The sequence below is a fragment of the Pholis gunnellus genome, assembly GCF_910591455.1.
Source record: "Pholis gunnellus genome assembly, chromosome: 4".
Taxonomy (NCBI): Eukaryota; Metazoa; Chordata; class Actinopteri; order Perciformes; family Pholidae; genus Pholis; species Pholis gunnellus.
In genome coordinates this window covers 19903624-19917854 of record NC_136530.1, presented here as the reverse complement: position 1 = coordinate 19917854, position 14231 = coordinate 19903624, and the positions used below count along the sequence as shown (strand labels likewise).

Sequence of the window (14231 nt, the reverse complement as noted above, 5' to 3'; positions counted from 1 at the left end):
ATATTGATTTCTTCTCACTTCTCATAAAAGACCCCAAAATATGTTCATATACCCCCCCCCCCCCCTGTAAATAATGCATCAAAGAATAGAAATGAGTCTGAGCTTCTAACTTCTCACCTTGACTAACAAGTGCAGGAGGAAATTGCCCGTCTGCCCGATGATTAAATCTGTTTTGTCCGGCCGTGCTGTATAATTCCAGGCTTTCCTTTATGTGGGCGCGCGGAGGTTGAGCTGACAACAGCTTTTCTGATGATGAAACTCTAACTTTTCACCCTGCCTTTCAGAGCCACTTTTAATCAACATAATGCCTGATCAGTATGCTGTGTTATTGAGTCTGGTTTACCTCGGAGCTGCCAAATTTGTTCTGGAAAAGATTTAAGGTCGGCGCCATCGCAGAAACTTGTCCGTGTGTGATAAAAAATGAAATATGCAGGAAAACCAAACTGGGCTTTGTTTCTGTAAAGCAGAATAATGTTTCTCCTTCCGAGTGGTTTTTAGTGTGACACGGTCAAAAGGCTTTATAGAACCTCTTTAAATGTGCTTTTGTTTAAAGGGATTCTCTACTTTAAGTCTAAAGCTGAAGCCCAGTTATGAGCCGAGACACATTTAACTGAGGAGCAACAGCAAATGGAGATGTTGTCCAACACAACTGTCAAAAGCGAAGCGAAACTTTCAGCTCAGTAATCGCAGCACAGACGTTGACGTCTTACTGACGGGCTGCTTGGTTCTCGCTGTCAAAATGTTAAAAAGCATTCAAACTGTGAAAACGAAAAAGACGGTTAATGTCTGTAAGATGCCAACAACAAACATCATAAACTACGAAGCTTATCTTTAATGTTTCCTGAGATGTGTGGGCTTTAGATCAAGGGGTCACATTGTGCCGTCCATGATTGAGTTTATTTTTGTCATCTGAGCTGGTGACCGATCAGAAGATCTGACTTTCACCTCCACGCATTACGTTTTTTAAGTCCTGGCAGACAAAGACAACCAACATACTTGGCAGCTGAGTGAAAACATAGACGACAGACGATAGAGCGATGGTTATGGTGGTGACCGCCAAATATCCTGCAAACACCAGCGATGCTCGTGTGTCCCTGTGCTGAAACAGGAAAGGACATCGTTACAAAGTGTTAGACTTGCCATTGCAACCCATGCGAAAAAGAGAAAGAAAAGAAAAGAAAAGCTCTATTTGTTTGAGATGCCGAATGGAGAAATGAGAATAACAAAATGAGGTGCTTTGTCCCTGCAGAGGGATGCATGAGAATTAAAGAATTGAGAAGTAACATACAGCCTTAGGTGCACATCGTGTTCAGACCTCACATAGAGGACAATCGTGGCATCTTATGAAACATTTTGAATACAGTGCACCTGGCAATGTTAAGTCACTTAGCCGGCTCACACAGCAAGCGACAACGACAATAAGCTAAGTTGTAAAGTAATTCAGTTAAGATTTGCTCCCCAGCAGCGTGAAAAAAAAGCCATTTTGCACCCCTATTAAAAAGTTTGCAAAGTAGAATTTAAACTAACCCTGCAGAGAGGGCACTTCCTGGCTCTGTACTCCATATCGAAACTCTTCCACCAATTAACCTAATGGACAGAGAATGCTGGAATTAAAGCATTTTAAAGGCTTCTGTAACTTCTACACCGTGCTGCTGATTGACACTAAACCTGTCACTCCAACCTAGGCATTCTCACTAACGGCATTAATTAGCAGCATTAGGTTTAGGGTAATTCAATACTCGGGTTTTAAGACACCATAAATATAATTGACACATCAAAACCCACCTTTTCTTGCAGCTTATACTGTTAAATCCAATGGAGGAGACATAATTAAGTCTTTAACACAACTGCCCATACCACATTTAGGAGGATTTATTGATAATTCTGACTATGGTGCATTTCAGGACTCCTTAAGACATTTCATTCATTTTATTCCCGAACTAAAAAAGGCACACACACACACACACACACACACACACGGTACAGCCTGATCTGGCACAGGTGCGTTATTGTATTGATTCCCAGTAAGTGTGTGATTGTCGATGCTGCGTGTGCTGCATTGTCTCTTAGCCTTTGATTTATAGCAGTTGTGTTTCACAGGCAGCGATTGATCAGAGGAAAAATAAATGACAGAGGCCTTCTTAAACAAGCCCACTTCATTACTGAAGCATCAAATCCCCCCCCCCCATCCCCCCATCCCCCCGCGCACGACAGACTCCACTTGTTAAGAAGAAGGCTGTCATTGAGAGTCTTGCCCGTTAAAAGTTAACAAATAGCGGGGACAAATAGCTGCGTTTCTTGTACGTCTGATGTTGAGTGTGAAGGAACGGCGGAGTGTTTGTCAAACTCTTGATGAACCGCCGAACTTTAACTCACCGGATGAGTCATGAATCACAAAGCTTTGCTCCGTCGTGTCGCACTTTTTTTGTCTCTATCTCTCCCCATCTAGACACGCTCTCTCCTCCCGCCTCTCATTTCCCTTGATTGTCCGTCTGTATTTCGCTCCACATCCACCTCTGGGCTTTCAAACACTGTCTTCTTTTGCTGTTTCTGTCACCTCCTCGTGCACTAGCCTCTGCAGTCTTTTTCCCTGTGGCAGAACGGCTTCTTTGTAAGGCTGTTAGTCAGATCTTTCTTTTCTCATTTAAGGGATCTGATTGAAAGAATATTTCAATAAAAACAAGGGAAGAACTTTCTTAACACTTTGCATGTGGTCACCTCTTACAGTTAAATGTGACAAGTTGAGTCTTGGAGGAGGTGATCACAACCAGGTGGTGGACCCTGACCATGAAATCCATCTCGTGAGATGAGATGATCAAAGCAAAAAATCGAGTCGCCTCCCAAAATTCCAAATCAAAACTAAAAGCATCTTCCTGCTGTCAGACAGAACATTCTGGTCTACTGAGGGAACTGCTGCTGGAGAAACGTATGCTTCCCTTTTTCTCTGCATGATTGTTAAATGTTGCTCACACATTTTGATCCCGAGGCCCTGATGTAAAATCATTCACAGTTGATTTGAATTTCATTCTTATCTTATTTTTTAGATTTGTCCTCCGAATGTCTCCGATTATCTAGATGATCTGAAATTAAGAATGGATTAATATTGACCACCGGGGCTCCAGAGTTATTCATGTTTGACTCCTTCCACTATCAGTGATCCATCTTTACTTTCATCGCTTATCTCCAAAAACCTGTGTTGGGATCTGATTACCTGCTGTGTCATTGCTGGCTGCTTAATTTCTGCCAGCCAATGAAACAATTGCACAACCGTATTGGTTCCGTTGCCAGAGACCCAGCACCAAGTTGCATCTCTACCGGTTTACTTCACTCAGTGACAGAGAGAAGAAGAGTGGCATTCATTCATGAGAAACTGTTGTGGATTGTACCTTTTTATAAACAGGAAAAGCAACCCCCCCCCCCCCTAAAACTGAAGATGAGAAGTGTTTCCGTTGGCAGTATTTGACTGATTTATTTGGCCTTTAACTGACTTTCATGTCGAGCCCGCCTCTCTAATTCTGAGATCTGATCCGTCTGATGCATCTTCACCTGGACGTTTGGCAGCTGTTCCCCTTAAGAGACGGTTGATAGAGATGCATCTGGGCCGTCATCTCCGCGCCGCTTGGGGATTTGTCAGCTAAGCCAGTCAGCTAAGCTCACTTTCACTCTCTCTTGGCTGAGCTTCACTTGTCTGGCAGCATGTAATGTTTTTTTTTTTTTTTTTTATCATTGCCTCCATGTTTTGATTAAGATTCAGTTCTCTGCAGGCAACAATTGGCAGAACATGAGACCTTTTCCCCCCTGCTTTGGATTTCAGAGAACGAAATCTGTCGGGACATTGATTTTTATCACAGTGACTGGGGGGGGGGGGGGGGGGGGGGGGTTGAATGGTTGAAAGGGGAGACAACTTAAAGGTTTTTTCGCAAAGTGCAGCCGGAAGGGAGCGGTCAGTTCATTTCCAGTAGATGACACGGCTTGATAATAAAGACCCAGTTAGCGCGCCGTGTTTGTTGACAGAAGTGATTTTGCCACTCTAATTGAGCTGCAGCCACCTCACCTCCCTGTAATCCCTTGTGCATAATGTTGCCGTATTTCCCAGAACGTACTCTGTGAACTGTGACGTCGCAACAGGATCCAGATTTTGTTCTGTTCAGAGCCGCTCATTAGCTGTGGTGAGCAATGCGTAAAGCTACTGTTGATGCTAACTCTCCTGCATGTGTGCACATACAAAAGAAATGTGAATTTATTTTTGTTATTTTTGCATTTCTCTTACTTATACAGGAATGTAAATAACAGTGAGGACAACACAGCTGGACAAATAATGGTAAAAAGACGGGATTGTGTGAAACAATATACATATTATATTAAGATATATAAGAAATTAAATTAAATAATGGGCAGGTGGCACCTTGTGTGGTATGAATAGGTGTGAATGGGTGAATGACATGGAGTGTTAAAAGCAAGTCCATTTACCATAACTACAGTTTGGGCCAATCAGTTGTGATATACCGTCGCACCCACAGTTGTGTGCATTAAGGGGTTATTTGTGACATCACGGGTGTGCTCCCTTCGTGTTTTAGCTTCAACTAAAGGAGCACGGCGTTCCAGATGATGGGATTTTCTACATTCGTGCTTCATAAATTGTTATTAAATCATATTCAAATCCTGCCATCCCATCGTCATTGTCCTTATATTGTTTGAAACCTGTTCCTGCACTGTTGAAATCTCAAATTCAAAACTTGTTTTTCTGAAAATAATAGCTGGCATTTTCTAACACGTTGTGAATATTTCATGCGATTGTGAGTAAGACGAACCATAGCTGACGCACTCACTTCAGCATCTCTGGTTGCATGAGTCACTGCAGATAGCCGGGTCTGGTATTTTGACAGGGTCGACAAAAGACACCATCTATACCGACAATATATCTAGACCTCAGCCGGTCTGGCTCCCACAGAAAAAGGCCCAAAACAAATCAGACAGAAATGTCTCTGATTCATCACTGTACGGGTGAGACTTCCTGCACGTACAAAACCAACATGCACAGACAAACATCCAGAGACACATTTTGACGGATGACATTTGCTCTCTGTTGGTTGTCCGATGTCTCACTGTGATAAAATACCCCAAATATACCTCCAGGCCCCTTAAAATGGCACTAATTGGTCCCAATTAGGAAGCTATTCTGCCTGAGATTTCTGGTTTCTTCTCTCAACTAAGTTGATATTTCATGTTTAACTGTAGCAACACCAGCAACTCATTAACCTGCAGAAAAGGAGCTTCAGTCTTCATAGTGATGAGGTAACTGTACGAGCTGTAAGGCTATTTTTTTTCTCTGAGTATACTGAGTTTATTTCAACAATTAGGATGTAGAAATCTTGTTCTGCAATGGGGGAGCCTCGTTTTTTGGGAGCAGGAGAGCTGGGGACCGGTGAAGCATGGCAGGGTGGCAGGCAGTGATCGACTTTTGGCCGAAGCAACGATCTGATGATTGAACCAAGAACTGGGGTTGATGTACTGCAGAGTAGGTGACGAGATGGAGTGCAGGTGTGCAGGCTGAACAGCAATCAGGGAGCTGGGATAGTGAGAGGGGGTGCCAAGCCCACGTCACACACCCAAACACACACACACACACACACACACACACACACACACACACACACACACACACACACACACACACACACACACACACACACACACACACACACACACACACACACACACACACACACACACACACACACACACACACACACACACACACACACACACACACACACACACACACACAGACAGACAACTTGCTCGATTGAGCAAGTAGATTTCTGACCCACTTGCCCGACCGGTCAATTTTAATTTGTCGTGAATTGCCATGTTTTATCCTCGTCGCTCTCAAACTTGCGGCAAACTAAATAAAGCCAACATCATGATAATGCCGCCCAACTAGACTCCTGTTTCTAGAATAATTGAAATGCTCACTTGGCCTTAAACGCTGCCATTATCCTGCGAGTGCCCGATCAGTAAGTAGTGCACGTGTGCAACTTTCAACAGAGCCGAGAAGGAAGCCAGATGGCTCAAGTTTAGTTTATTCATAGAGCACATTTAAAAACAACAAAGGTTCACCAATACAATATATAAAAAGGCTCACTGCTTTGCTACTTCCGTTATCAGCGCCTGAAAAACAAACAAAACAGTGTTTTATTCTTTTTTTTACCAATTGATTCACTTGTCCAAAGTGGCCTTTTCATTGCCCACGGCATGCAGGCCAGCCTTATTGTTGAGCCCTGGACTAGAGACGTGGCCGTGACATGACGGATTGTTTAAATATTGAAAATAATGAACTCTGACTTGGAAGCACAACAGGGGGTGTGAACCCTGGGGTCTGATGTGGAAGCAATAAGCTTCAGAAAACAACATTTCAACTCCTCCTGTTGTGAAACAACATATGGCCGGCGAACATGTCCCCGACAAGACTGGAGTCTATTATAAAACGTATTAACAAATATACAAACTACCAGACACACATGTCTTTAGTATTTTATACAAAATAGATCCCTGTCCTCTATAGATTTATTTATGAAAGTTCTATTACCTGTGTATTAATTCATGTGTTTTTCGCTAAATGAAACCACCTTTGTCTCCATCTCGTTTAGACTGAACACGACATTTTCCAGCTTCTTTGTTCCGGTCCCGTCTCCATATTGTCTTCTGCAGTGCTTTATCTCAGACGTGTTCTTTTCTCATCATAAATTAGATCCGTTGGGGAGCTTAACACCTACTATGTTCTCTCCCCTGCAGGTTATCGCGTCTTATCTCTTTTGCTCGTGCTTTTGCTCCCAAACTTGTTCCGTCCTATATTCCTGCTCTGCAGGATATTGTGTCTCTCTGGGCTGAGGCTGCACAGAGCCTCTCCCCACCAGGAGAACTCTGTCATTGTCTCAAACTTAGTTCCGCTTTCACACAGGATATTCTGTTGTGATAGTATTACCTCCTCTGTCTCACTGTTGTCACTTGAGTTCTTTTTTTTTTACTTTACATTGTTTACTTTCAATGTGTGTCACTGAACTTCCTATAGTCACTGAACTTCCTATAGAAACAATAGAGGAAGTCTGGAAGCCAGTTAATTTGATTTAAATAGCACTTCCCCCGTGATCACAACTTTTTCTTTACCCTCCTCTTTGAGCCAGAGTTTGGTCTCATGCCTTTGGATTAAAACAAATTTAAAATAGTGTTTATTTTTGTCACATTGAAACCCCAGAGAAACGGGCTGAGTGCCTGTTTCGCGTCTTAAGACACATTTAGAAACGCTGCCAGGCTCAGATTTTTGTTTTGCATCAACTTTTTATTTTTTTTATTTCTGACCTATTTCATTCTGTCTTTCAGAATATTCTATGTATCGCATGACTCGCAGGATCTGAAGATCTTCAGCTACATCGCCAGAGACGGACAGAGTAACGTCTTCCGCTGCAACGTCTTCAAGTCCAAGAAGAAGGTAAGAAAGACAGCGGGCCCGTTACAGAGCGCTCACCTCTGAAGCCATGAAATCCCTCTGAATGGAGACTAACAGCTCACCCTGAGTTATCAAGTTAGAGCTCGGATGTGGCCTGACTCTGTGATTATTGAGTGGTCCTTGAGCAAGGCACTTAATGTCAACCTGCTTGAGGGCAGCTGCTCAGTGGCCAACAGATCAGACTGTGATTGTATACTGGGTGACTCCCCCCCCCAAAAAAAGAGCATTTTTCTCTATCTATCCTGGTTAAAAGCAAAAAAGAAAATTTAATTAAAAAGATTTAACATAGTAGGAAAAAGGCAGCACGTCCCGGGAGAGGAACTCTAGACATTTCCGCTGCTCTTTTGTTCAAGAAAGTTGTTGAATTAGAACATCACATTAATGTTAGTTCTTTGTTGACATAGCAAAGGTTGGACTACATATTATTATAGAAGATGTATAGCTTTCTTACTGTGTGAAATGGCGAACCGGCTTTAATTAGCCAAATTTACTGATGCACGGAAGATGAGGAAACCTCGAGCTGTGAGGGAACAAAACCCACCTTGCTTGTTTTGATTGCATATTGTATTACTGAAGGAATGTGTGTTTTCGCATGAGTTGCAATAACCAGCTCATCAAACGTTGTCTCTTTCTCTCTATAATGGGAAGATGCTAACAAAAAGCCCACCGCTAACCGTGTCATTTCCAATGTTGTCACAGGCTGTTGGCCGTGCGTTGTTTAGAGCAAGTCCTCCTCCTCCTCTCTTAAATCATGTCGCTGTCCGAGTGTCCTCCGATAAGGAGACACACGGCTGCCGAGCAGCAATCGTTCCTCCTGGCAGCACAGAGCTGTTGAGGGTTTTGAGGAACAGGTCGGAAACCCACTTGGGGTGCAGAGCAGCCAAAAGGTAGAAACGGTGTCCAGCAATGTGACAAAGTTAGTTTGGAAATGTATTCCCGGGTTTTCCCCTGTAGCTGCCAATTCATAGGTGGTTAAGTCCAGGGGTGAGCCGGGTGAAGCACACACTGCCTCATTATCGCTCACAGACAGGCTGACGTTGACGTATCATTGAGAACACACACACACACACACACACACACACACACACACACACACACACACACACACACACACACACACACACACACACACACACAAACGACCCTGTACGTCTATGCTTGTGAGGACAATCCTTGACATAATGCATTCCCAAGCCCCTTACCCTAAAGCCCCCTTACCCTAACCTTAACCATCACAACTAAATACACAAACCTAAACCTAACAGTTACCATAACCCCATAATAGATAGATGTACAAGTACACACACACACACACACACCCCCACACACACACACACACACACACACACACACACACACACACACACACACACACACACACACACACACACAGACAGTTTTCCATCTTAATGGCCCCATTGCCATACCGTAGTTTCCCCAGAGAATTTTGGCATGCATCACATTGTGTGTGTGTGTGTGTGAATGCGATGTTTTAAGCTATAAGTTTCAGACAGATAAAGTTTGTTATAGTTGTTCAAAATACAGAGTTTATGATTTTCGAACCCAGCTTTAAAATACCTGGTTGCTAACGGTGATTATGTGAAGTTATTGAGACGATATGTTTTAAAGAGATTATTTCTCGGTGGAGACATTATCTCTGGATGTCTGGTGAATGACAGCAGGCAAAGCACCCTGCACTATGAAAACACAGATGCTGGTACAGAAAAGTAGAGTTAATCATTTATATTTATTTGGCTTGATTATTTTCAGGTATTCTTCCTCAAACCACAGAGTAAGGGAAAAAAACTAAAACATCTGTTTTATAAATGTGTTTCTTTCTACCTTCAGAAATAGCTATTCTGCTAACATAGATACTGTGCAGAATGCTGTTGGAACCATTGATTTTGAATTTGTTTTCCAGTCCAGAAAAGTGTAAGTGACCCTCGATCATTGCTGAACCACAACGGTGCAATTGGGCTCTTAATGTTTTGGCAAGCTGTTTGTCTCCGTTTGTCTCAGTCTGCTCAGCGGTCAGATTTATGAGGTTTAAACTGTGATTTGTCAGTCCATAGTACGTTCAGCTGGCATTCAATATTCATATTCAATAGTGCTAACCCTAGACTAACCTTTTATGTATATTGTGAAGTTTGAAGAAGAGCTTTGCTAAAGCAACATGTCTGTTAATTCCAGTTTATAACGGGCATTATTGTGCATTTGACCCTTTAGTTTAAATCTGCAGGTTTTGATGCCAGGCCCACAGTTTCTTTTACCATTGACTTTCAATTGTCAGTCCGGTTGAACCTATTACTGAAAATATTTTTTTTTTTTGTGCAAACCCTTTATATGAAAGAACCTATTTGTGAAGATGACTTTCTCCAACCTAAAAGCACAACAGACCGTACAAATATAAAGAGTAGTCCATTTAGCTGCTTGACTGCAGCCAATAAAGCTTTATGGCAGGAGATACCAACCTTTCAAATTGCAATGTATATAGAAAGACTACACAACGAAAGTGGAGAAAGATGTAGAAGATGAAACAAGACACAAACAATGAAACACTCGGCATAATAAAAAAAAAAAAAGCAATGGACATACACGCATCAAAAGTGCAATCAAAATGTCATCTACAGCAGCGTGTGGTTTTCTGTGCGCGGAAGGTTGCGAGCGTAAGATGAAGTAGGAGATTAAGCAGACTTTATTTCCTTCTTAACTACCAGACGTGAAAGAACGTCCGCGCTTTAGATTACAGCGGCATAAAACGACTTTAGTGTCCAATCAGTTCTAACACGGAGACAAGCTGTGTGTCTCTCTCTGCCACTCTGACTCATACGCTCTCACTCTTCCCCCTTCTTCTTCCTTCCTCTTCCTCCTATTGACAGTTTAAAGGAGGCTAATGAATGACCTGGCCTCTATTATGTTGAATTGAAGTGAGAGTGATGACGGAGACCAGGGAGTGAATACTGAATGTTTCCTCGGCTGGGAGGTCAGTTTGTGTGTGTGTGTGTGTGTGTGTGTGTGTGTGTGTGTGTGTGTGTGTGTTATTGTGTTTGTGTGTAACCCTCTGAAGCGATTGTATTCTAGTGCGATTAGAAGCGGCAGAGAGCAAAGAGTCAGGGAAGGTTCAGAGTTTCAGTATCTTGCTCTTACGCCACAATGACGTCAACAATTCGGGGTTCTAGTAAAGTCTATCTATCGGATGCTCCAGACGTTTACAGTGCCCACAGGATGAATGATGATACCATTGGTGACTTTTCATCGGGTCATATTTGAACTTGACTAATGCGTTGATGTATGACCAAAAGTCTGCAAAACGTATAACAGTCCAATCATCCTCAGCTGTGCCAAATTAAGATCATGGCTATACCTGTTAAACAGCAGCATGCTAACATTGTCGTTGTGAGCATGCTAGCAGTTAGCTCAAAGCGCCACTGTCTTTGCAGTAAAGCCTCACACGGCTGCGAGAGGTGGCCGTAGACGCGCAGACACAAACACGCACGCACACACTTGTTTCACCATCTTTGGTGCAATTACTGTTCTCTCAAAATTACTCCTGCTTTTGAAATCATTATGTTGGTTAGTCAGTCCTTCCAGCAGTTTGACCGAGAGCAAGCGATCATGAAAACAGTAGATGTAACCGTATCGCCACAACTCCCATTTAGTAGCTGTTCTGAAACTTTTGGTCTTATCAGTATTCCTTAGTAGAAAGTTTTCCAGCTGTCTTCAGCTTTGTTTATCTTGAAACCCACTGGCCATAGCTTATATGTCATGGACCCCTAAAGATTATTGCTATTCAAGTGACCCCATAACCTTTTCTTCAAAGTTAGCAGTTTCCACAAGAAATGTAAAAATCCAGAAGGCATATTGCGATGCAGTGTACTGAACACCATGAAGTTTTGTCCACCCCAAAGGCTAAGTTTTGCAGTCTTCACTCGTACTTTGCATATAAAGCCAATCCAGATATCATGTTTTCCCATCACTACAACCTCTGCCCAGTCTGTATCCCCTATTATCAACAGTGAGGCAGTAACACAAGCCAAGCATGAAGATACGTGTCTCTTCTTTTAAAGCCGATAATGGACTAAAGCACAGCACAGCACTGCTGCTGAATGGCAGCTGTGATTTTTATTATTTTATTGTTAATTATACTGATAGGCCATAACATTCCTTTTTCCAGTAAGCGACGTTATGCAAATGCACTTCACACCCACATCATTAAAATCATGAAGACAACAAATAGTGGCGGAAAAAAAAGAAAAAGATTCAGGTCCTTTTTTATTTACCCATCTGATGTTTCTGATGGATAACGACTCATCTGTTGTCCTCAGCGGGTTGATGAGATGGAGACAGAGAGTGATTGTGTCAAGGGGGTAATCGAGTCCCCTCTCCAACCGCATGCTGTCATTCAGTGTCGGCTGATGGCTTCTACTTGTTCAGCGTTGGACACAGATGACACGTTGAATGTTCTGTCTTCGAGGGTGACTGGAAAGCCCGAATAATGATGATGCACTGCCTCGTGAATGATTTTTTTTCTTGGAGGACTTATTTCGCTCAAAGGTAATTACATTGGAAAGCACTGAGTGAGCTGCAATATTAACTAGAGCACTCGGGAGAGAGCAGACATCTACCAGGTGTGTCTGCAACGGCCTCTGCTGTGTCGTGTGATTGAATGAATGAATACCCCCCCACACACACACACACACACACACACACACACACACACTCATGTTTTGAGTGGGCAATCCCTTTTTAATTTTGCAATGCCGTTATATACAACCTTCACCGCAACCCCCCCCCCCCCCCCCCCCAAAAAAAACTACTGTGGTATAAACTTGAGGTCATATTGCACATGGCTAGCAGAGATGTATGCAAGCAATCGCCACGCACACACACACACACACACACAAGACCGATCGCCTATTAAAACCTTTTTCCAAGTAGTATTGTCCTCTAAGATATTGTTATAGGCACGAACGGGTGGTGGATTTATATGCTAAATGGGCAGTGTTTAAATATAGTTGGCCTCGATAAAGCTCCCGAATTTCACCGAGGATCAATTGTTTCGTCGTTGACATTGAGGAGTGCTAATATAAGATGACGTATGGCTATTTGCAGACATATGAATGATAAGAACGTGCGCCACTCTTGACACAGCTTGGTTTAGATAATTGGATTTAATAGCCTCTCAGCTTTTTATTGAATATCCGTATCTCAGTGAAATGATCCCCCTGTCTAGAAGTTTTAGTCTCTCACTCTCTCTACATGTTCTTTTCTTTACCTCTCTGTCAAGGCTGCAGCGCTTTTACATCGGAGGCAGAAATAAACCACAGTGGAATGAGTCATTGCGTCCATAGTGTCGGCGCATTGTGCGTTTGCGTCAGATCGCTTCTATCCAGGGTCTCCGCATCGGCGGTATGATATAGTGACCATGAGATCAAGTCAGTGCTGAGATGCAAACACAGACGGAAGTCTATATGGTGTCCTGTTTTATTGGTCAATGTGTATTTTTTTTATGAAACGAGATACAGTTTAGTTTCCACAGCAAGTACACTCACCAGGTCTGTCCCACACACTCCCCGTCCGTCTTAAACTCTTGCCGTGTCTCTATTTACAACATCTTGTTTGCAGGCAAATCAGTTTTTGGCTTGTTTAGTCTAGACCACCTCGTCTGAGGAGGAGGGGCAGGTTCAGTCTGGCATGCAGGGCGGCTGCAGGACGCCACCGTTGCAGGCTGCGTCCTCCTCATCCAGCCGAAAGAACTGGGACGCAAGTTAACCCGCTGCCTGCTCAGCCGTGTGCGAGGCTACACCTGATCCCTTTCTGTGATAACAACAGACGATAACCATCCACGGTCATTTTCTAAGCCTGTGTTTGTCTGAGTAAGGGAACGGTTTGGACAGATTAAATATACAGTAGCACATCCATACTCGCATTCACACCTACGGGTAATTTAGAAACTGAAGCTTCCGGAGGAAGAACAAAGAAATTCTGAAAAGGAGAAAGAAAATAATAAAAGAGAGTAGAAATCATAATTTTATCTGGTTATTATTCAACAGATTCTGTGTAATTCTGTTGTTTAGCAGTAAAGTGTATATCATTAGACCGCAGACTTTAGTCTCTGGTAACAGTGACAGCCGGATATTAACGTGTATATGAATACGGTCCCAACATGTGTTCAGTAGACCGGCATCTTATGCTGTAGCTATTGAAGAACTTTAGAACAAAATTCATAAAGTTTTGAAGCATCTTATCAAAGAAAGCAAAGTAAACAAGAATCTGATCAATCATTTAATACTTTTGATACTTAATAGTTTTTGATACTCAACGCTAGAGACACATTTCCATTTGAAGTAAAAAAAAAAAAAAAAAGAAAGAAATGTTTGATACCCATCTCTAGCATAACTCTGGAGTGTGTGTGTGTGTGTGTGTGTGTGTGTGTGTGTGATGAGCCCGTGCTTCGTGCACAGCCTGGAAAGCGAGCTAACGGTCCTGAAGAGTCACTGAGGCATCATGACTTCATTCCATCACACTCCACTTCCTTCCTGCTCTCACATTCGTACGCGCTCTCAGTCGCTCTCAAACCTGCGCCGTGATTAGTTCTCACTCTGGCCCTGATAACGTCCGTCTGCGGTGCTCGTGCGCACTCCGGGTTATTGCTCCCGGCTGTCCCGCTAATTTCCTCGAGGCAATCAATGTGTTTGATAAACGTCAGGCCAGGCTGTGCCCC

The 14231-nt window shown here is 42.9% G+C and overlaps 1 protein-coding gene across 1 annotated transcript in view; it reads left to right on the top strand.

The window, feature by feature from the left end:
- Positions 1-14231, top strand: part of LOC306695395 (carboxyl-terminal PDZ ligand of neuronal nitric oxide synthase protein-like) — a 147213-nt gene that overhangs the window by 65271 nt on the left and 67711 nt on the right. Inside the window, exon 5 of the mRNA XM_079158625.1 lies at positions 7381-7489. Coding sequence (XP_079014751.1) covers positions 7381-7489 — 109 coding nt within the window. The remainder of the gene's footprint in view (positions 1-7380; positions 7490-14231) is intronic.